This window comes from Mastigoproctus giganteus, chromosome 13, assembly GCF_048544385.1.
Source record: "Mastigoproctus giganteus isolate SK-2022 chromosome 13, ASM4854438v1, whole genome shotgun sequence".
Taxonomy (NCBI): Eukaryota; Metazoa; Arthropoda; class Arachnida; order Uropygi; family Thelyphonidae; genus Mastigoproctus; species Mastigoproctus giganteus.
This window is the reverse complement of record NC_143587.1, coordinates 32,408,982-32,435,946: the sequence shown is the minus strand read 5'-3', so window position 1 is coordinate 32,435,946 and position 26,965 is coordinate 32,408,982. Positions and strand designations below refer to the sequence as shown.

Genomic DNA, 26,965 nt, shown 5'->3' with positions numbered 1-26,965 from the left:
CAGAAGTTAAACTAACTGGTCTGTAATTACTCGTGTCACCCTTCGATCCCCCTTTGTGAATTGGGGATGCATTTGCACATCTCCAGTCCGTGGGGATCTCCCGTCAGTCCAAGAATGCTCTCATAATTATGGCTAAGGGTTTTCTTAGTTGCTTTAGGCTGTGATGCATTGGAGAATTGCCAGCCCCCCCCTCCCCGTTCTCCCCCGAGTCACAGCACTCCTGCCGCTTTGTGCCCGTTGCTTTGCTGCTGTAGTCTGGGGCATGATATTTTAAATTAATAAGATCAATAAATTTAATTAATTGTGATATTTATCAATTATTTAATTAATTAATAAATATGAATGGAAATCATGTGTTCTTGTAATGCCAAGCAATACGGACTGAGAATAGTCATAAAGGCTTCACTAGAGATGAGACCATCACAAGTTGCCTTCTGAAGTATCTAGATGCAACTCACATTAAGTATGCTCTTTTAAGAGGTTAATATTAGTAATGGCAAATGATACTGAAAGGTTGGAAAACATCTGTCCAACCCTGCTAATGATTTTTCTAATCCTTCCTTTTTAAATTTATTCAAACTAGAACTACCCACTCTCACTACACCAGATTGAAGTTTGTTTCAACAGTGAATTATGTGCAAATATTGGCTGAAAGCAAATATTTGCACATTTGTCCTGTAACCATCATTGTGTCATCTGAGAAATAGGGGGTGCCATTGGCATTTAGTTTACTCAATCCATTTAAAGCTTTAAACACTTGAATCAGATCTCCTCACAGGTGCTGCAGTTTGTAGAACTTAAGTTTTTCTTTGTAAGAGTATCCTTTTGTGCTCCTGGCTGTTCATGTTGCTCTTCACTGCATCCATTACAACAGATTCACATCTTTCCTAAAATGACTGACAAAAAATAAGCAAGTTTTATGTCTGTAATTACTCACTATCCTTTAATCCCTTTTGTGAATAGGAAAGACATTTGCACATCTCCAGTCTGTAGAGACCTACCTAACCTGAATCCAGGGAAGCTCTTATAACTAAAGGGTTTGACTACTTTTTTTTTTGTACTTTTTTAATATAGTTAGACCCATGTGTTTTGTTGACTTGTAGTTGTTTCTCTTCCTCCTGACTTTCAATTATAAAATCATTTAACTCTCGATCAGTATTACATAGATGTCTGCTAACCCAGTCTCTAAAAACTTTGTGTGCTTGTAGATGCAAAATATTTATTGAGGTGCCCTCGTCCTGTACAGATCATCAGTAGTTATGCCTTTCATATCCAGTGTACCAATATGATTCATCCCTTTTATTGTTAACATATTCCAAGATATACAGGAACTCCCTGACTTATGGAAATTCGACTTTGTGTAAGTTTTTGCTAGCCGATACAAACTTAAAAAATCATGGAATCATATTTTGCATTCCTTAGGAATAAATGGGAGTGAAATTTTCGTAATGTGAACCCAATAATACCTTGGGGTTTTTTTTTTTTTGTAATTTGTTCTCATTCTTGGAAGTTGAAAAATTTTGCTATATTGCTAAGCTATTTATCTATCTAAAAAGTCATATTTATAATGGAAATTGCACTACCCTTTCGTTTTTATCATATGTTCCTGTTATAAGAATCAATTCTGAATGCCTTTGTGATATTTTTCTAAAACACGTTTCTGGAGGTCACAACTATAAAACAATAAAAACAATTTGCACTTTCCGGTTTAACGAGCTTTTCATCAGTTAGTTCAGTCTAATTATAAACAGGTAGTAAACTCGATCTTATTGCATTTGCGATAATACCGATACTGCAATTCTGTGGATTTTTATGCTGTTAGTAAAATGTGTTCCTCTTTAATCATATAAACAACAAATTTTCAGAAATTTCTCTTTATTCCTATTTAATGAACAAGGGAAAGCAACCAACAAAAAGTGCAAGTGATGGTAGTGCCAGGAAACGAAACAAAATTGATTAAGAAGTACGAAGGAGGATAAAGTTTGTCATCTGTTGCAAGGGAATTAGGTCTTGCTACTTCAACAGTGAATACTATTTTAAAGGATAGTGCACGTATAAAAGAACATGTCAAAGGATCAAAGCACTGGTTTGACTGCTGGTGATACTGCTCAGGTAGCTGAAAAACTGAATGAGTATTTTGCATCTACATTCACACTTGAGGAATTCTGTAGGGAAGTGGAGAACACAAGCTTATTAAATTCTAACAGTGAGCTAAATGATTTTGTAATAGCTGAGAGAAAAGTGGATGACAAATTGTCGATGTTAAACATAAGAAAGGCACCTGGGGTAAATGGGATCTATCCAGTTATATTAAGGGAGGCAGTAAGGTGCAAAATTTACACACAGGTACCCAGACTTTACAGTACCCTTCACAGCACTAAGCCAGGGTTTTACAAATGAGCAAGCATACCCTTAGCCATAATTATGAGAGTATTCTTGGATTCAGAGGTCTCCACAGACTGGAGATGTGAAAATATATCCCCAATTCATAAAGGAGGGGGGGATCAAAGGGTGACGCGAGTAATTACAGACTTCTTTGTTTAACGTCTGTTCTGGGGAAAATAATGGAGTCACTGGTTAAAGAAACAAACAATGCAGGATCATCTAGGCAAGATTGCAGTTAGTTCAATGGATTGAGCAAAAGTATATGAGCAGTTTGATTGGATACTACGATGTTGTCATGAAGGAACTGGATGCAAAAAATAATTTTGAGATATACTTGGATTCAAGAAAGCTTTTGATAATGTTGAACATGGAAGACTGCTGTATAAATTGGAGCAGTATGGCATTAAGGCTGGTTGCTGTATGGATAAAGGGGTGGTTGAGTGGGAGAAGACAGAGTGATAATCAATGGACACTGCTCTTTGTGGACTAATGTTATTAGTGGACATATTCTCTCAAAAAAATGGGTGCATTGTTGTTTTCTGTATTTATCAATGATAAATAAATAATCTTTATTTGTCCTACCATACTAAATAAAGCGTTACAATGGTGAGAGACAAATTACCTTCACAGCAGTAAATGCCAGGGGATTTACATATAAAACAATATAAACAAATAGAAAATATAGATTCATTAAATTTACACTGCATTTCTGTCCCGACAGTTAATGTGCAAGTTGCTCAGTATAACAACTACTGAAAACACTATAGACACTTGTTCACATAAGCGCACAACTGTTTTGCAACAGTAGCCTCACAGAACCACATCGCGGTTTTTTTCTGTACTTCGGATTTTCTATTAGCCTTTCCAGGTCAATTCCAATTTGAGATAAGCAGTAGATTGATTCCAATACCCTGGCTAATACGAACCTATCAGCCATGTTTAGTCTGTTTGCTTTCATCCTCAGGGATTTGGTGCCTCTTAATGCAGCTGGCAGGATGCCACTTACAAATCTGCCAGAAGCACTGTGAGGATATCACACCCGTCATCATCTTTATTGTAGTTATGAGTCATTTTCAGGCAATGATGTCAGGAAAACACTGTAGTTTTAATTGTTCTGCAAGCTGCATGGTCCTTAACTGATGGGGGAGATGGTGCTTGTTGTTGGCCCTCTTCAGCAGCCAGAATTCAGTCCAATATATTCTTCTAATGGATAGGGGTGGCAGATACCCACAATTCAGCACCATATAATATGGCTGAATACACTGTTCTTATGTATTGTGCAGTTGTCGCAGCTTGTCTCACATGCAAAATGTGTTGCTTGGATGTCCAACGTAGATAGTTCATCCTCTTTACAAGTACATCAGTATGTAATGTGAACGTAAGTTTGGTGTCAAAAATAATCCCCAAATCTCTACGAGTGGTGACAGTTGGGATAGGCATTCCATTTATTTTTGGATGTACTAGCACTGGTGATTTTTTGAGAGAATACACCATCATTACAGTCTTTTACGGATTTAGAGCCAGGCCAAATTTATTTAAGTATATGAATAGCTCCATAAGCTTATGATTGATCTGGTCACACAGTGCACTATTAGACAAGGATGGTTGGATGGTCATTAAGATCATCTGTGTACATCGTCTCTGCTCTCACAGGACGGGATCATCATTACGGTAAAGAGGAATCCGGATATGACGCACCCTGTGGAACTCCTGTATGGATTAGTCATTGGAGGATCAAACTCTGTATGGAAGTAAATGGACTGTGCGAATTTCAGCACAATTCCTTTTATTCGGAAGGCATGTTGCAGCAGACATAGTAGGGCATGTACATTCGCACTGTCGAAGGCAGCCTTTATGTCAGCATATTTTATTGCAACTTCATTTCCGGCTTGAAAAGTGTTCAGTATCGCGGTTTGCACTGTAAGGAGATTTGTAATTGTTGATCTGTTAGATATTGCAAAATGAATCTGTTGAGGCTGACTTTCCAGGATCCGTTGCGTCGATTTTGGCAGTAGAGCTTTCTCCAGTATTTTCAAGAGTGTGCATGCAGTCGATATAGGCCTCTAGTGCTCTATGCGGCTAGGGCTAGTAATTTTTGGCATAGATTATGGCATACTTGTTCCAGTTTTCCTGGAAACTCTATTAGCAAGGATGGAGTTATAAATAGCTTGCAGTGGTTCATTTAAATATGGACTGAGACACTTTACCATAAAGTGAGCAACCTGTCGACTCTTGTTGTTTTAGTGGCCTTGAGGGAGTTAATACTCTGTATCAGCGCTTCTTTTGTGATAATAGACTCCAGCTCATTATCAACCAGTGGAACCCACTCAAACTCTGACTTGTGGCTGATGATGTTCATTGGAGAATCTGCTGATGTGGTCCATCCAAGCTTATTGTCAATTTGTTGATATATGTCATTCTTATGCCTGCATTGGGTTAGCTTTCCCTTGTTAAGTGCATCTTTCATGTACCGGTGATTGCTTTAGATTTTTCCCCATACATCTGGTGAGTATGGGCTTGGCACACCCAGGGTCCTTAGCTGGATATCATCATTCTTCTGTTTCTTGATGATTCCCTTCTACTTCTGACTCTTGTTCTCTATCTCTCTTTCAGGATAATTCTGAAATTTTTTTTTTGGCTGGTGCAGCATAAGCCTCAGGCTTCCTTGCACCATATAGCTAATGATAATAATAATAATAATATCAAATTTTTCTCCCCTATATCTAGCTTGTCAGACTGCATGAATCTTCAGTTGGCTTGTAAACTTGTGTTCATTTGAGTGATCTCTAATGGTCTTAAGCTGAAGTAGTAAAAAAATGCTTTTCTTACTTATCATGACCATCTGATAGTATATAACAGAGCTGTGATTCTCAATACATTTTACGTTGATATCAGTATTTGTAGACGAAAAGAAATTTACCTCAATATGATTTGTAGAACACTTCCATATAATACTTTCCAGAAATTAAAATGAATACAAGATTAACGCAAAATGATTACAGTAAAAAATCAATTGAAAACAATTAAAAAATTAATTTTAAAAGTTTAACATAAACTTTGAAAAATGATTTTCCTTCCTGAAGCAGACAGTGCTTTCGACCATATGTCATCACAGGAATGGAAATTATGGAGTATGTGAGCTTGAATCTTAAATAGAGAGATTTTGTCTTCGCACATGCACGTGAAAGGCTGCGATTATTTGTCTTCGCTCATGCATGCAAAACACCACAAATCGGAGACTAGCTATGGACGGCGAACATAATTTGAATTATGTAATTTAATTTCGATGGTTTCTGCAATTAATAGTCTCGTATAATTACATTGAACACTAAGTATTTTGGCCTCATTAAACAAAAATGTATGGCCTTCCTTAATGGCATGGAAGGCTAATTCTGACACTGCTGAACAAGAAACATGCACTGAGGATGCATGCTCCTTTACTCGAATATTCAGTAGGAACCATGTAGATCATCCTTGGTGAGGCGATCACAATCACTGCAAGAAATCTTGTATAGCGTCATTTATTTGTGTTGCGAAAGAGGAAACGAGTGAGCGATTGTTCAGTATAGCATGTAATTTCTGTATTGGTCTGCCCACAATTTTAAATTCGGTATCTTTAAAGAATCTGTTAATCTGCTTGTGCCACTGTTCAATGTATGGGACAAAAATAAAGTATTTTTTGGTGTTACTATTATTGGTCGGGGTAGTTTTTTTGTACCCTATCCTTAGCTTTTACTCTAATTCAGTTTATTGTAGCAAGAGGATAACCCCTGTTTATGAATCTGCTAGTTAATATCTGTATTTCTGAGTCTAAATTCTATTTACCATGGCTTTCCTGATGTCACTTTGTGAAAAGCATTATGAATGACCTTTTCAAGTTATGTTATTCAGTACCTTTTTTTGCATGAACTGCATGTTTAATAAATCCCCAAAGAGTATTGTGCAAATATCTTAACAGTACTCTTCCTGCCTGGAAAAGCACTTTTAGGATATTGGCAAATGGCTAGTTTGTAGAGCCTATTGAAACCGATTTGCATCATCCTTTGATGCCTTGAGAATTCAGTTATGGTGCAGATCAGTCCCATAGCACAGCCAGGTAGCAGTGTTATATCACATTATCTGTGAAAGATGCTTTCCACCAATCACTGCCAAAATCATGTATGAGGGATTTCACTTACTTCAAAAAAAAAAAAGTTGTTACCCTTACTACAGAACACCACACTTCAGTTGTGGCTCTTCCAATAAATGGCAGAGTGATCCACGAAGAAAACCTTGATATTTGAAGTCATTCTTAGTGTTGGAAATGACCATAACAGCTTCTCACAAGCAGTGCATTTCTGATTCGTGTCTTCATCTGATAGTTCATTAACACGAGACAATAGGCACTCGGGTCAAGATCGCCTTTAAGATGCTGGTGAAGACTTGATTTGGGTATACCCAGTTCAGCAACATGTTTTAGTACTGATTTCCATGTTGAATTCTCAATAGATGCAACAGTTTTGTCACTCCTATCATGCTTGTGGTAAATGTTTAATTCTTCATGTCCAGAACAATTTCTTTTCCTGGGCAAGTGCCTTGATTTCAGCCGAGGATCCTTATGTAATGAAACGAAAATTTTCAGTGAAAAGCATGAAACAGTTTCTTCAGAGATTTACCAGTCTTCTGTTCATGAACCCATACTCTCATAACCTGATACCCTTCAGTACTGAATACGCTTAAGTCCCTCTTTACCTGAAACAGAATATTTCATTAAAATGCAGCCATGCAGGGATAAAGGAGGGACTCTGGAGATACCCTGTACAACTCGTGCTGGTTGTTTCTTATAGCACTGTAGCTCTGAAGATTAGTCATCCCAAGGACAGATGCACTTTTAAAGATTATAATATGAAATTCCTTGTACACTCGTGCATTACTGTGCCATCTTACCATCACACAAATTATATTCACTGAATATTTTTGATACATCAGCAATGGACTTATGCAGATGCATCTACTCTACTCTACCCTGCCCTGTCCTGTAATTTGAATAGGACAAAGTGGCAGTTACAGTGTAGAGATAGGAAGTGGAGTCAGATAGGAGTGTTGTCTAGCCCTGATTTTATTTAATATGTGGGAGAAATAAAGAAGCATTCAATAAAGGAAATATGGATGGGGGAGAATTGTATGAAGATGGGTGGAAAGGTTGTTCAGAGTGTTAGATATGCAGATGATATGGCACTGAAGTGACAAAAATTGGAAGGATATATAAAGATGGATTGCAGAAATTAGTTAATAGGCTAAAGGAAAGTTGATAGGTTTGTGGTGGGAATAGAGTGGAGATTTCTCTCTTTGGACAGGTGAATTAGAGGCCACAGGGTTAGTGGCTTAGATTCAGTAGACTAATTTTTGCTTAACTTTTTTTAATATTTTGTAAATTTAATTTTGATAAGCAGTGTTTCCTGTGATATTTTGTAAATTTTATTTTTATAATATCAAAAACAACTAAACAACGTACAAGTTAGTGAAAATGCATCATATCAGTATGCAGCAAGCTCTGAATTAGCAAAAACTGCATCGTTTTAGTTAAATCTCATATTGTGAATATCTTCACAATGAGTTGCCATGATATTGCACTACTTCGAATAGGTAACGCTTCCCCAAAGGAGAAAACTATTGTTACTTATTCTCAGCGGATACCACCACCCAGACGGCACCAGTTTCAGGGCTGTTTGGCCCTTCTTTGGTGATGCAGTGATGACAAAACATCATTAAATCTCATATTGTGAAGGTATTCACAATATGAGATTTAACTAAAATGATGCTATTTTTGCTAATTCAGAGTTTGCTGCGTACTAATGCATTTGCACTAACTTGTACGTTGTCTAATTCTCTTTCAGCCTGAGGCTTAAGCCCTTAAAGTGTTTCAGCCTAATATCATAAACATAATTTTGATAAAATGTACTTTCTATGATATTTTGTAAATTTAACAATAGTCATCACAAGATCCACATTGAATACTTTTCGGAGGGTATTGTGACCCAGGTGGAAATGGCCATAGGTGATTCCTGTGTAGGTCATAACTTTATTATGTGCATAACCTGTGGATGTATTCAAAGGTTGATTTGCTTGCTAATCATAGCTCAACTGATAATTCTTTTCTTTGTTCCCAATGTAAGGAGTGTGCAGATCTCGAATTTAAACCTTGATTCATTACTAGAAGAATTTGAGCCACCGAAGAAATGGGTGCTGGCTCTGCAGACATATATAATGGGAGCACATCAGAGACTCAAGATTCTAATAATCTGCCAAGGGATAAACCCCTGATTCCAGCCTCAGAACAGAATAATCAAGTGCAAACTGCCCTGCTTCGAAAGGATTTAGTTCTGTTGGGAAATTCTGTTGTCAGGGAAATGGGTAATATTTTTTTCAATAAGAATAAGCAGACCAGAACCAGAGAGCGTCTGCCAGGAGCAACAATTAATGATGTCACCAACAGATTATCAGATTTAAATAGAGGAGATAAAGAGAGCATTATTATTCATGTGGAAACTAATGATATTAACGCTTTTGCTGCTGGATTTTCCGTGATCTTTTTGACCTGGAATTGAAAACCTTGGATTATGTCGATCTTGATTGGGGAGGGCAGACACATTTTTGGGCTTTCTTCTCGCTGTGACTGAATCTACCTGGAATGAAGGTTGCTTGACAGAAATATCCAGTTTTTCTTCTGTCAAATTGTAAGAAAAGTTTTTCCAAAAGTACATTGGTTTCCCCTCTGAGTGGATTAAAACCCTAATACAGCATATTTGCATAATGAAGCAGTAAATGTGTTAAGAACCTAAGCTGACAATTTGTAGGATAAATATAGGAGGGTGCCAAAAAAATGCTGTCAGTTCAGTTAGCATATGGATGTGTGTGTGTGGAATTCTGCCCAGACACAATATGAGGAACTTTATGCTTGAAAGCCTTGTGAATTATTTCAAGACTTGAGAGTCTGCAAGGCTTGAGAGAGTCTTTCCCTTCTTCAGGGGAAGGTTTTATCAGTGTAGCCCACACTTGTAGGTAAAAGAATCTGTTTTATAGAGATAGGATACATTTCAACAAAGATGGTCCAGTATTATTGAAGATACTTTAAGGGCTCAGAGAAACTGCTATTCAAGGAACACAGTTGTAATATAGATATGCATTTATCTGGTGACATGAGTCAAAGTAATGCATACCCACATCTCAAGGGTTCTTGTTTGTAGTAGTAGTAAATAAATAAATTTTCTGTTTATACTCCGGGACGACCAAACAGTCAGAGTTCACAAGATACACAGACAGAATACAAGAAACAGCACCGTATTCAGCAGTCACAGGCCTGAACCCTGGTCACTCAAGGCACGTGTACTTATGCACCTGAGCGCCTGACCACTAGGCTACAGCGGCCTTCGTAGTAGTAGTGGCATGTGATGCAAGAAAGCAAGAGTTATGAGCTTATGCAGCCAAAAAAAAAAAAAAAAAAAAAAAAAAACAATTCCCTCTAAATGTTTGTCCAGTTCCTCCTTAAATTTATTTAACCTATCAACTTCCACAATGACAGATGGAAGTTTGTTCCAGCAATTAACCACCCGCTGGCTAAAGGCAAATTTTCAAACATCTATTTTACATCTGTCTTTCCTCAATTTGAATTTATGCCCCCTTAGGTTCATAATCTGAACAAGTGGAAGAATTCCATCAGATTTCAGCGTGCTCAACCCATTCAAGACCTTATACACCTCAATCAGATCACCTCGCAGATGCCTAGTCTCCAGCCGCTGCAATTTGCAGAACTTAAGCCTCTCTTGGTAAGAGAATCCCTTCATTCCCCTCACCAATCTTGTTGCCCTTCTCTGTGCACGCTCAAGCAAATCTACATCTTTCCTAAAATGAGGCCTCCAGACCTGTATGCAGTACTCAAGGCGTGGCTTAACCATTGCCTTATACAGAGGGACAATCGCCTCCTTTTTCCTGCTAGCAAAATTCCTGTATGTCATTGACAAAACCCCCATGACCTGCCCTGGCAGCCTGTCTGCATTGCTCAGAAAACTTCATATCTGACTGCACAATTACTCCCAGGTCTTTTTCATTTTCTACCACCTTAAGTGTAGTACCACACAGTTGGTACGTTTCTCTGGGTTTACTTCTACCCATATGCAGTACTTTGGGTGCTTCCGTAGCCAGATGGGAAGGAGCAACAGTGCGTAACACACGCTTCTTGATTAGACTGGGGTTCGAGCCCGTCACCACCAAATACGGAGGATGCGGAAAGGTCAGGGAATGACCACCGCATATTCCCGGAGCAATATGGCCTTAGTTGCTAATGCTCCTAAAAACCAAATAACAACAACATGCAGTACTTTGCATTTGTCAATGTTGCCACTTCTCAGCCCATCTACCCAAATTTTCTAGATCCTGTTGCAGTAGCACACTGCCATTACTGTCATTAACAACCCTGCCAACCTTTGTATCATTTGCAAACTTCGACACTAAGCCGGATATACCTTCATCACTATCATCGATAAATATACAAAACAACAGTGGACCCAACATTGAATTTGCAGATAAAGGAACCACTAGGTGGCAGTGATCACAGTGTACTGACGTGGGATTTACTTAAAGATATAATTACCATCGGGGGTAAAGGAAAGGGTTTTTGCTTCCGTAAAGGTGACTACAGTGATCTCAGACAGTTTTTAAATTCTGTACAGCGGGATCAACTGATGATGTTACCAACAGCAAATTCTAAGTGGGAAGCATTCGGGGAATTAATTGGGGAAGCTACTAAAAGTTTCATACCTATTAAGAAATACGGTTCAAGGTTTAGGCCTAAATGGTTGTCAAATGAACTGAGACTCTTGGCAGAGAAGAAAAATCCCTGCTAGAAAAATTCCTGTATATCATTGACAAGACACCATGAGCTACTCTTGCAGATCGTCTGCACTGCTCAGAAAACTTCATATCTGCCTGCACAACTACCCCTAGGTCCTTTTCTTTCTCTACCACTGTCAGTACCACAGAGTTGATACGTTACTCTTGGGTTACTGCTTCCCATATGTAGTACTTTACATTTGTCAATGTTAAACTTCAGTTTTCCCACCTCTCAGCCCATCTGCTCAACTTTTCCAGATCCTTTTGAGGAAAGACAGATGTAGGATAGACGTGCGGAAATTTGCCTTTAGCCAGCGGGTGGTTGGTTGGTGGAACAGACTGCCATCCCTTGTGGTGGAGGTTGATAGCCTAAATAAGTTTAAGGCTCAGCTGGACAGGTATTTTGAACGAACAGAGGGGTGAAGTGGAAGTGGGTTTTTTTTTTTTTGGCTGATGCTGCATAAGCTTGCTTTCTTGCATCAAATGCCTCTACTAATGCTAATGCTAAAGATTAGTCTAAACCTGATCATCCCATGACCTGATGACATCATAGGCTGACAGTACAGGCACCATTAGTAGAGAGTCATCATAGAGTTAAGTTGGTTGTTGAGGTCACAGTTGTTAAAGGCAGGGAATAGGTTTTAATTTCAGACAAAGAAATTATGATTTCTTAGGATGCCATGTGGCCTTTATTAACTGGGAGAATAGTTCATAGAAAATTTTCCACACATTGTAAAAGCTAAAAATTATAATATATTTGTCTTTTGTACAATCTGTAGATTCATTTTTCAATATCCGGTAGTGGGGAATGTGATGTAATCAGACATTTTAAAACAGATAAGCATAAAGACAGTGTTCAGTGCATACAAAGAAATGCAAAAATAAATGTTCCTTTTCATGGCAATAATGTCACATGTTATGCATGGTTATTTGCATCTTGTCACAGAACATAATCTTCCTCTGAGTTGTGCTGATCATGCAACTATGTTGTTCAGAAATACATTTTCCAATTGCGAAATAGCAAAAAAAATATATGGTTATGGAAGAACAATAACAACAAGAATTATTAGTGAATAGCATGTGTATAAAAAGAAGATTTAGTGATGGCATGTAAAGTGGGCCCTTTTTATTTGCTACAGATGGCAGTAATCTTAAGTGATTCCAAACTATATCCACTGTTGTGACCTTTTGTAAGAACAAAAAAAAAAACAAAAAAACATCAAATCTAAAGCAGTTTGCTTCATTACCGGCATCCTACAGGTTACAACATTTGACATCCGTAATGACATGAGAGCACTTGAAATTCCTTCAAAAAATTGTCTACCACTTAAGGTTGATAATGCATTGTTAAATTAGACCTTAAAGCAAGTTTCAAGGGTATTAAAAGAGATTTAGCACATGGTATTAGTAGTCTCTCCTTGTCACCTTATTAACCTTATCAAAAGAAGTGCATCCAGTTGACATAGATGAACAGGGAAATGTTGAGTCAGTTTGATGTGACCTAAGCACTGTGAAAGCAAAAATAAGAGTAGAAGTTGTTATAGGCCTAATGATGCGAATGAGTACAATGAACAATTGTACAGAGAAATAGTGGGCTAGTAAATCAGAATGTCTTATAATGGGGGATTTTAACTTCCCAGATATTAACTGGAACTTGTCGGTTGGTCACTCGCACACTAGTAAGCTCGCACACTTCTGTGGATTTATTGGATGATTGTTTTCTGCAGCAGCATGTTTGAGAGGCATCCAGAGAGGGTAATACTCTTGATTTTGTTATCAGCAGTGATCATTCGTGTATTAAGAATTTGCAGATAAAGGAACCACTAGGTGGCAGTGTACTGATGTGGGATTTACTTAAAGATATAATTACCGTCAGGGGTAAAGGAAAGGGTTTTTGCTTCTGTAAAGGTGAGTACAGTAGGATCAACTGATGATGTTACCAACAGCAAATTCTAAGTGGGAAGCATTCAAGGAATTAATCGTGGAAGCTACTAAAAGTTTCGTACCTATTAAGAAATATTGTTCAAGGTTTAGGCCCAAATGGATGTCAGATGAACTAATGAGACTTGTGGCAGAGAAGAAAAATGCATGGGATGCATATAAATTATCAGCCAACATAGAAGCCTATGGAAGATATAAGCTAGTCTGTAATCAAGTCACAAAGGAGGTTAGGGAGATTACGAGAAATCTTTGGCAAAGGATACTAAGAAAAACAGCAATAATTTCTTTACTTATATAAACTCTAAAAGGAAGGGGATGAATCTGATTGGTCCACTTGATATCGATGGTTCGACTGTTGATGATCCTGCTGGGATAGCAAACAAACTGAATGAATATTTTGCATCTACATTCACACATGAGGAGTTATTAAGGTTTGAAAAAGGCCAGAAGGTTATCCAATTGTAGCAAGGTGCTTAATGATTTTGTAATAACTGAGAGCACAAAGAGGAGGAGAAATTGTTGAAGTTAAACATAAGAAAGGCACCTGGGGTGGATGGGATCTATCGAGTTATATTAAAAGAGGCGGCAAAGGAAGGAAGTAAACCTTTAGCCATAATTATGAGAGCATCCTTGGACTCAGGGGGGAGTCCAAAGATGCTCTCATAATTATGGCTAAAGGGTGATCGAAGGGTCACGAGTAATTACAGACCAGTTAGTTTAACTTCTGTTCCAGGTAAAATAATGGAGTCACTGGTTAAAAATGCATTGCAGGATCATCTAGACAAGACTGCAGCAATAATTCAGACACAGCATGGGTTTGTTAAGGGAAAGTCTTGTCTGACAAATTTCATTGGTTATTATGATGTGGTTACAAAGAAAATGGATGCAAAAAATAATTTTGATATCATATACTATACTTGGATTTCAGGAAAGCTTTTGACACTGTTGCGCATGGAAGATTACTATAGAAATTGGAGCAGAATGGTATTAAGGGTGAATTGCTACAATGGATAAAAGGATGATTGAGTGGGAGAAGACAGAGGGTGGTAATCAGTGGGTGCTGTTCTTCATGGACTAATGTTATTAGTGGAGTCCCACAGGGTTCAGTGTAGGGTCCACTATTGTTTTGTATATTTATCAATGATATTGAAGAAGGTATATCAGGCTTAGTGTCGAAGTTTGCAGATGATACAAATGTTGGCAGGGTTGTTAATGACAGTAATGGCAGTGTGCTGCTGCAACAGGATCTAGAAAATTTGGGCAGATGGGCTGAGAAGTGGCAGCTGAAGTTTAACATTGACAAATGCAAAGTACTGCATATGGATAGAAGTAACCCTAGAGAAACGTACCAACTGTGTGGTACTACATTTTAGGTGGTAAAAAATGAAAAAGTCCTGGGAGTAAATGTGCAGTCAGATATGAAGTTTTCTGAGCAATGCAGACAGGGTGCCAGGGCAGGTCATGTGGTTTTATCAATGACATATAGGGCATGTTATTGAACAAGAAAATAAAAATACAGTCATAAAAAAATTAATTTTTTTATGAATGTATTTCTAAATACAACTGTGATTCTAAAGAAAAGGGTTAGGTTACCCCTTCACTTCAGGAGGGGTTCAAGCTCCCATGGGATACAAGTGGAGGTAACCTGACCTTTTTTCACCATTATGGAAAGTGTTCATTAGAACATGTGCGATTAGGACAAGTTACATTAGTGCTTCTGAGTGCTACTAAAATGATACTAAACCGATTTTATCGTGTGTTGTGTTCGTGCACCAATCAGCACATCCTTTGCCACTCCTACCTGTCAATCAAGATATCGTTCTCGACTTTGCTCCAGACCGATAACACCTACCGTCAGTTTTACGAGCGAGCAGCACTAGAGTGCCGTATCGGGAAACTAATTTTCTTCGTAAGTTATCCGATGTTTCTCGTGTTATCTTTCTTTACCTTTGCCCTTTTTCTTTTAATTATGTCAGTTTTTGAAATCTGGACATAGCTCTGCAATCTAATATGTTTCATCTGTGTACTGAGGCATTACTCCTAGATGTGTTATGGACAAATTTATTTTTACAGTTTTCAAATGTTCCATTTTTGGGAATTGATTAGCATAGAAGACTAAACCAGAAGGATAATTCTTACTTAGTCCTTAGCATTTCTACTGCCTCGGTCATGGAGTATTTAAAACAAGAGAAGATTCTGTTCTTCTACTCTTGCTTTCTGCACTGCACTCCCTGGGCACCTTAACTTACTATTATTCTTCAGTTGTGGTGCAGGCCAGGGAAAATGCAGTGATAGTGTTTGTGTTGTTAGTAAATGTTTGTTAGTATATATAAAGTAATGTAAGTTATTATTAACTTTGTATTCTTTCGGCCAATTACGTTTGCTCTTCCACTCATTCCCATTCACTCTCTCTTTCCCTCATGCTAGGTCACTCTTTCTTTCACCAAAACTGCCATTTATTCCCTTTTACCATAATTCCTAGTTCATTCAGTGCCCAGCCTATTCATTCTGTCTTTCATTCTCATTCATTCATTCTACAATGCATCCCCTTGCTACTAGCTTACTGATATTTTTCAGCTAATCTGCTTCCCTGGCTGCCTCTACAACTTCCTCCCATAAATAAGTAATTATTTGGTGTGGGGCACCAGGTTCCTACACACGGGAGGGTAGTCATGGGGATACCCAGGTCAAGTTTCTGTCAGGGTGCAGAATACTGCTATCCTGACAGTTTTTAAGTTATCGTCTGGGCGTGGTGGAAGACGTGGGCAATTTTAACTATTGATTATTGTTTAATTGCTGGGTGCATAATTACCATTCTTTGGATAGTTCTGTGCATTTCGAATACTTTCTGTGTGAAGGGTGTAATGGCTTTATAGTTTCCTCTTCTATGATAAACAGATGTTCTTCTCTCCTTTGGAAAGGGGGCCAATCTGTGTTCTGGTGATGTTATACATTCATATAGAATGTTTGCGCAGTCTGCATTCTCACCACAGGTGCAGTTTGGGTCATCAGTCAGCCCTAAGGAAGTTAGTTTCGCTTTTAGGGAGCCGTGACCTGTCAGTATAAATGTTGCAAAAGGTCCAGGGACATACCACTTAGGTGGCTTTGAGCTAACCATTGCCACCCATGGCAGAAACCTTTTGGTAATCAGACCTCTGGTTTCCTGCTCGCACTTTGTTTGCCATAGATCGTGGAGCTTTGTGGCTATTCTTTTTCTTTCAGCATTGAAGGTGTTGGCTGTATCAAGGGCTATCCCCAGAAATTCTGTGGGTATACCCTTTATAAGTCTATAATACAAGCCTCTTTTGGCTACCTCCAAGTAAGTGGGAGAGCTCTGGCCAGCAACTGTGGCGCAGGTGTGCTTACTGTGTGACATGCTCTGGTAATAGTAAGAAGTGTTGTCCTTTGTATCAATTCTAATTTATTCCTATTTCCTATTATGGCCGAGTGGGTGAGCCACACTGCTGAGTGTGAGAGAATGTTCAGTCAGGTTAAAAAACTAAAAACTAAGTTCAGATCATCTCTTTCTGGTGAAGCTTCAGAAATATACTGACAGCCATGTAATGGCAGGGCCATTTTTACAAACAAAACTTTGATTCAACATTTGTGAAGAGTCTGCAATAATGTTTTCCTGAAGCAACCATAATCAACATAAAGTTCATATCTAATAGAATATGCAAACTGAAATCCCCAGGCAAAAAAATATAAGTAGGTAAATCTTTAATAAGTAAATCGTGAATTTTAGTAATCTTAAGTAAATCGTGAATTTTATGAACTGAACTCACTATCGCCCTTCATAAAATTCACGATTGAGCTGGAGTCGAACAACACTATTCCATACCTAGATACCCTCGTCCGGCGCGAAGACACATGCTTGAAGACAACAGTTTATCGTAAACCTATGTGTTCCTGGCCAATTTACCAACTTCCGGTCAGCACACGCGCAGGGCCACCTCCTCTCCACTGCCCGAACCTTGCTAACTCGTGCCTGGACACACTCCAGCTCTGCAGATGAAAGATGCAAAGAGATCACCAGGGTCAAAGTAGAACTTACGAGGTGTGGCTATCCCATCGACATACTTGACAGGTGTGATCTACAGGCATGCGACAACGTGACGACCAACAGCAACGCCAACAGTGACGAGTCATCTACGAGGGCATTTATCCCATACTACCCCAACCTGTCACAACAGATCGGTAGAATCCTAAAATCACATGGGATAAAGTGCATCCAACTCCCAGGCAAGAAACTGCGTTCTCTCATTTCCAACGTAAAAACATCCATCCCCACCCTTCTACAGAGCGGTTTGGTCTATCGCATCTCTTGCCGTGACTGCACTAGCTGCTACTTTGGAGAGACTGGACGTCGACTCGAGAAACGTCTCTCAGAGCATAAAAGGGCAATCCGTTTGGCAGATGTGGAACACTCGGCTATCGCCGAGCATGTCTGGACAACCCACCACGACATTGACCCACACCGCGATGTCGTGGTCGTGGACAGGTCCCACCATTACCTAAGGCGCGCACCTGGTTGGAATCGTTAAACATAAAATGCTCGGATACCTCTTTGAACAGGAACGGTGGTTGTCAAGTTAACCCCATCACAGAAGCAGTAATTCTGTCCATAGACAAACGCTGACCATACGTCACAGCCACAAATCAACCTCAAACAGTTAGCCACGTGCCTCACGGACCATCCTGGCAGTGCACATCTCTATTCCAACTGCCATTCAAAGTATTTTTCTATCCGAAGAAGGCTGTCCACTCAGCCGAAAGCTAATTAATTGTAATTTTAGTTTAGTTTGCTCTGAGAAATAAAAATAAAAATTTTCGAAGGATGGAATAGATTAGATGGATTGATAAACTGAGAAATAAAGATGTTTTGAGAAGGCTGGGTGAGAAGAAATGTTTGACTAAAATAATCAGAAGAGATCTGAAGATTTAATTAGCAAGTACAGGTCAATATTGAAAATAAGTCATGAGCTAGGGTTAAATTTGAAAGTGTCTGCAATTCTGCACAGACACGATAGGAGGGAGTATATGATGAGAGCCTTGTCAATCAATTCTGCCCTGGAGAGATTGTGCAAGGCTCATGGGGTAGAATTTTTTTCAGTGTGGTCTGTGCGTGTTAACCGGAAAGACTGCTTCTACAGGGATGAGGTACACTTAAATATAAAGGTTGCAAGAATATTTGCTGACGCTATCGAGGCAGTGTTAAATGGGTCGGAAAACTGCTAGCTTGGAAGGTAGGATGCACAGACTAAAAGATTAACAGTGGTCGCAGGCAGAGGTGAAAGTGATTCTTGCACTGCTTCTATTGGAATGAGCAGAAGCAGCATGGAAAGCAAGTTTCTGAGTATTTCCAGGACTGCAGGGAGTCATAGTGAAACAACTAAATACATGGGCTGTATTAGAATAACTAAGAGTATGGAACAGGTGTATGTATACTTGCATATATATATATATGAATATGAGTTAAGTTGATAGTGGTAAGAGTTTTTAAAGGTAAAATATGATATACTAGCTTATCAGACAAACCATAAACCATGGCGGGTACCCAACGTGACCTGGAAAAAATCAATCTATGCTATGACATATATAAAAAATACCATTAAAATGTTAATTATGGCAATAAGATACATTGAAAGGGACTTTTTCGAGGGCTAACCCTTTCAATGTATCAACCATAATTAACGAGCTATCCGTTTCTGTAGTCATCGTCCAGCATAACTATGTCCAAATATATGTACAGTAGTAGTAAGTTAGAGCCAAAAGGTAGTGACAAGAATAGAATTTGTAGTAAGTTAGAGCCAAAAAGTAGTGACGAGAATAGAATTTGTAGTAAGTTAGAGCCAAATAGTAGTAATAAAATTTTGTTAATTAATCCCAAATTTAGCAGTAAGCTGGCAAGATGACTGTTAGCCCGACGGATAGCCAAAATTTTAAATTAAAATTATAGAAAGAGCTATAATTATTGTTAGGCATATGTGCGTAATAGATGCAGTCACGGTAGTCTAAGCAAAAATAACAGTGTGAGCTATCGCTAACAAAGGCGAACGGATATATATATACACACACACCAATGATAGAAGTATAGTTAATAAATTTGATGCGTTTGATGTGCAGGTCAGGACATTAAAGGCAGATATTGTTGGGATATCAGTGATGTAGTGTCACGCAGATATAAATGGTGCAGAATTGGAATTTGAGGAGTACAATGTGTACAGAAAGGATAGACAGGACAGAACGGGAGAAGTGGTTATGCTGTTAGTTAAGAAACATAAAATCTAAGGAATTGCATCTAGTTGATATAGATAGACAGTGCAATGTTGAGTCAGTGTGGTGTGACATAAGCACTGGGAAAGGGAAAATGAGAGTAGGTGTGTGTTATAGGCCTAATGAATCTGCTGAACATAATGAGCAATTCTGCAGAGAAATAGTGGACCAGTAAATCAGAATGTGTTATAATGGGGGATTTTAACTTTCCAGATATTGACACTAACTTATAGGTTCGTCACTGGCACACTAGCAAGACTTTTGTGGATTTATTGGATGACATGTTTTCTACAGAAAGATGTTCGAGAAGCAAACATGTTGCTGTAGTAATACTCTTGATCTGATTATCAGTAGTGATTACTCATGCATTAAGAATTTGTAGATAAAGGAACCACTGGGTGACAATGATCACAATGTACTGATGTGGGATTTACTTAAAGATGTAACTACCATCAAGGGTGAAGGAAAGGGCTTTTGCTTTCGTAAAGGTGACTACAGTGGTCTCAGACATTTTTTAAATTCTATGCAGCGGGATCAACTAATGATGTTACCAACGGTGAATTCTAAATGGGAAACCTTCAGGGACTTAATCTTGGAGGGTACTAGGCTTTTCATACCAACTAAGACATACTGTTCAAGGTTTAGGCCTAAATGGATGTCAGATGAATTAATGAGGCTTGTGGCACAGAAGAAAAATGCATGGGGATGCATTTAAATTATCAGGCGACATAGAAGCCTATGGCAGGTATAAGATAGTCTGTAATCAAGTCACAAAGGAGGTTAGGCAGACGAAGGCAGATTACAAGAAATCTTTGCTAAAGGATGGAAAGAAAAACAGCAAAGAGTTCTTTACTTATGTAAACTCTAGAAGGAAAGGGATGAATCAGGTTGGTCCACTTAACATAGATGGTTTGACTATTGATGATCATGCTCATTACGCTGATAAACTGAATGAGTATTTTGCATCTACATTCACACATGAGGAGTTGTTCAAGGTGGGCATTGGCAGAAGCTTATCAAACTCTAACAGGGAGCTTAATGTCCAAGTGATTTTGTAATAACTGAGAGCAAAATGCAGAAATTGTTGAGGTTAAATATAAGGAAAGCACCTGGGTTGAGTGAGATCTATCCAGTTATATTTAAGGAGGCAGCAAACGAAGTAAGCAAACCCTTTGTCATAATTATGAGAGCCTCCTTAGACTCAGGGAGGTCCCCATGGACTGAAGGTATGCAAATGTATCCCCAATTCATAAAGGGGATTCAAAAAATGACAAGTAATTATAGACCTGTTAGTTTAACTTGTGTTCCAGAGGAAATAATGGAGTCGCTGGTTAAAGAAGCATTGCAGGATCATCTAGACAAAACTGCAGTAGTATTAAGGCACAGCATGGGTTTGGTAAAAGGAGGTTTTGTCTAACCAATTTGATTGGATACTACGATGTGGTCACAAAGGAACTGGATGCAAAAAAATAATTTTGAAATCATATACTTGGATTTCAGGAAAGCTTTTGATACTGTTGCACATGGAAGACTGCTATACAAATTGGGGCAGTATGGCATTAATGGCAAGTTGCTACATTGGATAAAGGGATGGTTGAGTGGGAGGTGACAGAGAGTGGTAATCAAGGGACGTTGCTCCTCGTGGACTAACGTTATTAGTGGAGTTCCCCGCAGTTGTGTATTCATCAACGATATTGTTGAGAGTATATCAGGCTTAATGTCCAAGTTTGCAGATGATTCAAAGGTTGGCAGGGTTGTTAATGGCAGTAAAGACTGTATGCTACTGCAAATGGATCTAAATAAGTTGAGCAAATGGACTGAGAAATGGCAACTGAGGTTTAACATTGACAAATGCAAAGTACTGCATATGATTAACAGTAATCGAAGAGAAATGTACTAACTGTGTGGTACTACATCAGGGAAGTGGAGAGCGAAAGAGACCTGAGGGTAATTGTGCAGTCAGATATGAAGTTTGCTGAGCAGTGCAGATGGGCTACAAGAGCAGGTCATGTAGTATTATCAATGATATATAGGAATTTTGCTAGCAGGAGCAAGGAGGTGATTATCCTATTGTACAAGACAGTGGTGAGATCACACCTAGCGTTCTGCGTACAGGTCTGGAGGCCTCATTATAGGAAGGAGTAGAATGAGTACAAAGAAGGGCAACAAGATTGGTGAGCGGAACAAAGGTCTTACCAAGATACGCTTAAGTTCTGCAAATTGCAGTGCCCGGAGACTAGGCACATATGAGGTGATCTGATTGATGTGTATAAGGCCTTGAACTGGTTGAGCAAGCTCAATGCTGATGGGATCTTTCCTCTTGCTCAGATTAAGAACCTGAGGGGTGTCATAGATTCAAATTGAGGAAAGACAGTTGTAGAATAGATGTGCGGAAATTTGCCTTTAGCCAGTGGGTAGTTGATTGCTGGAATAGACTTCCATCTCTTGTTGTTAGCTTAAATAAATTTGATAGTATTAGAGTTGATAATTTAAATAAATTCAAGGCTGTGCTGAATAAAAATTTGGCTCGAATAGGTGAGTGAGATGGTTTTTTTTTTTAGGCTGATGCTGCATAAGCTTGCTTTCTTGCATTATATGCCTCTGCTAATGCTAAGAAGACTACTGTAGGGTTTTAGCTGCAGCAACAACTTAGACCGTATTGTGCTACTCTGTATTATAGTAATAGCCATATAGTGCAAGGAAGCCACAGGCTTTTGCTGCACTGCCTGAGGAAGAGAGAAAAAAGAAGGGGGGAGCTCAATTTATTTGCTTTCCCCCTCAAAGTGTCAGCCTGAACTACCTGCAAATGCATCCTGTTCTAGCAATTAATGACTCACTTGCCTTCCCCCAATCCAGTTAAAACCTTGCCCCCTGTAAATTGAATATATGGACTAGGTTCCGGATGTATGGCCACCTAGTTATAACAGTAAAAATACTGCCTTCATTAATTCGTCGCCTCCGTAGCCAGTTGGGCAGGAGCAGCAGTGCGTAGCACATGCTTCTTGATTAGACTGGGGTTCGAGCCCGTGACCACCAAATACGGAGGGTGCGGAAAGGTCAAGGAATGACCACCGCATATCCCCGGAGCAATATGGCCTTAGTTGCTAATGCTCCTAAAAACCAACAACTGCCTTCATTCATTTTTACTAAGCCCTCTCAGTGCCTTATAAATCTCAATCAGGTCACCTCTGAGTGCCTGATTTCCAAACTCTGTAAGCCCACATATTCGGAGTCTTTCCTCTTATTTCACCCTTTTGCTGATCTCACCATGCAAGTTTCCCATCTTTGGACCCTTTCAAGAAGTGCAATGTCTTTTTCAGATACTTGAATATAGTATTCGAAATGTGATCTTACACTTTCCTTATACAAGAGGGATTATGATCTCCGTATCTCTACAGGATAAGGTTCGATAAATCATTGAACATGCTTTCCTTGCTGCCTGTTTACACTGCTCAGAAAACTTCATATCTGCCTGTATTATAACTTCCAAATCCCTTTCTTCCTCTACTGTCGCGCATTATAGCCTTAGTAGCTAATGCGCCAATAAAACCAAACAAATCCTCTACTGTTTTTAATTCAACCCAAACATATAATTTATCTTGCATTTTGGTGCATTAAAACATAGCTGCCACTTTTCTGGCCATTTTGAAGCCAGTTTAAGTGATCCTGAAGAAGTGCTGCTTGACATTGACCATTAACTACTCTACCAATCTTTATCTACAAATTTTGACATCAAGCCTTCTATCCCATTGTCAATGTCATTTATGAAAATCAGAACCAATGGTCCAAGAACCAATCCTTGGGGAACCCCACTTCTGACTTTACACTGATCTGAAGAATATCCATTACTCACAATCCTCTGGCTTCTACCCTGCAGCCACCCAGCAACCCAAATAAGAATTTTTCCAGTTATCTCAGCATGTTCTAGCTTATATAGTAACCTCATGAGGGACCAAGTCTTGCTAAAATGCAGATAAACTGTCAATTGTTCCCCACATCCAGCCCATGAGTTGAAATGTTTGTGCAAATGTGTGTCCATGGGACAATGCTGTGAATTTGAGTAGATCACAGAATTCTCATCGTTCTGCTGAGGAGGTCGGTTATTTGACTCCAAGTATACTTCATGCAACAGATTATAATCTAGCAATTTGTATAAATTATATTCATAACTTATTTTTTATATAATATCGGTGTAAATACATATAATTTATGTACTTATTTTTTATATAAAAAGTAAGTGATATGTCAATATTCAGTATTTTTTTTTTTCTTTTTTTTTTGCCCAAAAGATCAAAAAATAGGGAAAAAAATGCTAAAGTGACTATTTGGTTTTTTTACTAAAAATGTTTCTGTTTTATTCTGGTTAATATCCTAAACTGATTCCTTGTTAACACTTTTTGAATGATATGTGACATGTATCAGTGAATTGTTTCAATAAGTTTTGAAGTAGCATTTTTTGAAATATCCTCTGAAATTCATATAATGCTGTTTTAATGGAAAAAGTCTTGAATATAATTATTTTTTTCGATTTAATTAATGTATAATTCTCTTAGAAATCTTATTTCTTTTTAAATTAAAATCTGCAACTATTGTTTCTACAGGAAGTTTCTGATAGTTATTTTTTCTTTCTTTCTTTGTAGGTGGAGATGGCAGCTTAAATTAATTGTGTTAAGAGTAACAGACTGGTATTTACTCAAGTATGTAAATTAAAATTTGAATGTTAACACATGTAGAACTTGTGCTCACAAGAGACACACAGGCAGATGATGTGGCTCTGTTATCCCTGTTCTTATTCTTCTAGCCATTTGTATACTGTCAAATCACTTGTCAGTATCTGCAACTGCTCCCAACACCATGAAGGTTAGTTCTACTGTAGGCTGCTGTCCTTGCTCATGGCCTTACTTTTTTACACTGTCATACATATCCAGAAAGAAGAAAGGTGAGATGGATGAACCAGAGAAGCCAGCTTCCCTTTTAGTTGAGTCTTCAGATCAAACTTTACTTCCAGTTTCACAGCCAGAATCTGCATCTAGTACTTCTCCTTCAGACACAGCAGAATCACTTAAATCTCCCAACATGAGCACTGACAGTGGCTTTGAAGGTGAGAACAACAGGCCTCTATTGTTGCATACCAATATGTCTTCTCCTTCAGAAGAAGTAATTATCAGTTCCTGGAGAAATGAGGTATTACAGACTAGGGGGTTGGAGTTTGATAATTCTGATCTCAAAAGCCCCAAGTCACCAAAAAAATCCATAGAGGATTCTGATTTTAATGAATCACCATTTGATAAAAAATCTGTCCCAAGTGTAGGGGATATTCAGTTAGAATGTGAAAATGAAAGTACAGGAGCACATCACTGTGCATTTTTCACAACAGGTGCTTGGTGTAATGAGGAAGATGAACGAGCATGGCTTGAAGAAAACAAAGCTCTCTTTGAAGGAGGAGGTAATATGTCTGCCATTGGGGTGTGTTTGGTAGAAGAGGTAAATGGGTATGATGAACCCTGCCATACTAAAGATCTCAATAACCACATAGCATTTTCTGATTGTCTAGCTTCTCAAAGCACTAGTTCTAATCTTATTCCTTTTAGATCTGATAGGCCATGTGAATGGGATATTGCAGCCTCTTGTGCAGAAGCAAAAGATCATATGATGTATGTAGAACCTAGAACAGAAAATAGCGATGATGAATATGATCAAGCTGAAAAAGCAGATACGGAGACTGATGATGCTTCTGATGAAAGAAACTTTGATGGTACTTTCAGTGATGAGACTTTAAGTGCTTATTACGTTCCTTCTGCAGTTTCTGTAGCTACCGAAGACTATCAGATCCATCCTCCTGTTCCGCCTCCTCGAGGCATTAGACTTGCTAAGTTAAAAAGAGAAGGAACACAAAGTGAAGCAGATGCTGATGTATCCAGTAGCTCTGTCCACAAAGAATATTACAAATCTCTTCGTTCACAAAGTGAACCATCTCGTTATACAACAGTTGTCAAACCTAAAGCTGTTAGACCTCCACCTGTTAATCTGGACAGAGTAGAATATCGCAGTAGCCTTGAATCCTTACATAGTGGCCGCATAGTAGCAGTGCTAGGTCAACGACATGACAGATTATCTGCATTTCGCGAGCGCCCAAGAAGTAGTCTTTCTCAAAGTGAAGACATGCACATATTCTTTAGTAGATCCCTAGAAACCCCACCGCCAGTAGTGCCCTCTGTAAATTCTTCTCAGAGGCATGTTGCAGATTCTAATGGGCTGGGACCACCTGTTAACTCCATAAGTCATTTACAAGATGCACAAAGTCGCGTAGCTAGTTTAAATGATATTAGCTCAGTCCATCCAGAAAATAGTGTGATAAAAGATGAAAATAGAATAAATTTTGAAACTGAAAATTCTGGCAACAGTAGAAGTTCAGAAAGTTCAGTAGAGTTGTGTGGTGCAGTTGGAGGAAAAATTACTTCCCCTTCTCAAGCAAAACGCCATAGCATACCATGGGATTTGTTTTGGAGTAGTGAAGCAGCTCGGAAGCTACCACCAGACTATGATCCTCATAGAGAGCCAATTCACATGACACTAGAGGAAGTAAGAAGTTCATTACAGACCTTAAATCATCCATCAAATAAACCATGTGATGAATCACCAGAGGATGAACAAGAAAGATCAGCATCCAAACGCTCTTTAGGAGCATATCTTCGGCAGAAGAAGACCAAAAGGGATGACAGAACTGCTACACGATATTCTAAAAAATTAGAAAGTGAGAAGACATGTCAACGAAAGAGCTTTCCTTTTTCAATAAAAACAGCTATAACTAGTTGGTTTGGACTGAAAAAGAACCATTCAGGAGATCCAAGGTTTACGGCTACTCATTCAAAGTCTCATGATGAGCTTTCCTCTCAAGGTTCAAAATCTAAAACCAGTCCCAGCACAAGCCCTTTTACAAATAGAGCTTTGCCTCCACTCCCTGTTGATGAAGCTTTATTAGAACCAACTGTGACTGTGGAAGAAGAGAGCTGGGGTTCAGATGGTGTTCTTTCTCACTTTTGTGATGGCGAAATTCATCCAGATGAAGAAGTAAACAGAAGGAAGATGGACTATGCTGCAAGTATTGAAAGGGTGAAAGATGTAAGTGCTAAATATTTTGTTGTGGAGTGTTATTAAAGATAGTTATTATTTTGATTTAAGTTTTGAGTATGGAACCTGGCCAAATGTTGCAACTGAGCATGATGAGTACTTATGTAAATGGCAATCTGGGCAGTATATTTTGGCCTCTTATACTCATATTACACATCTGTATACAATGCTAAATATACCAGAAGGGAAATATAATTTTTTGTTAATAGTATGTCAGTGCAATTATTAAAGATAGTTATTATTTTGATTTAAGTTTTGAGTATGGAACCTGGCCAAATGTTGCAACTGAGCATGATAAGTACTTATGTAAATGGCAATCTGGGCAGTATATTTTGGCCTCTTATACTCATATTACACATCTGTA

At 38.6% G+C, this 26,965-nt stretch overlaps 1 protein-coding gene across 2 annotated transcripts in view; it reads left to right on the top strand.

The window, feature by feature from the left end:
- The window catches only part of Socs16D (Suppressor of Cytokine Signaling at 16D), a 188,634-nt gene that overhangs the window by 50,314 nt on the left and 111,355 nt on the right, over positions 1–26,965 (top strand). For both annotated transcript variants that reach the window (XM_090387438.1, XM_090387437.1), the window contains exon 2: positions 24,111–26,592. In XM_090387438.1, the coding sequence (XP_090243564.1) occupies positions 24,325–26,592 (2,268 nt within the window). In that variant the 5' untranslated portion in view covers positions 24,111–24,324. The remainder of the gene's footprint in view (positions 1–24,110; positions 26,593–26,965) is intronic.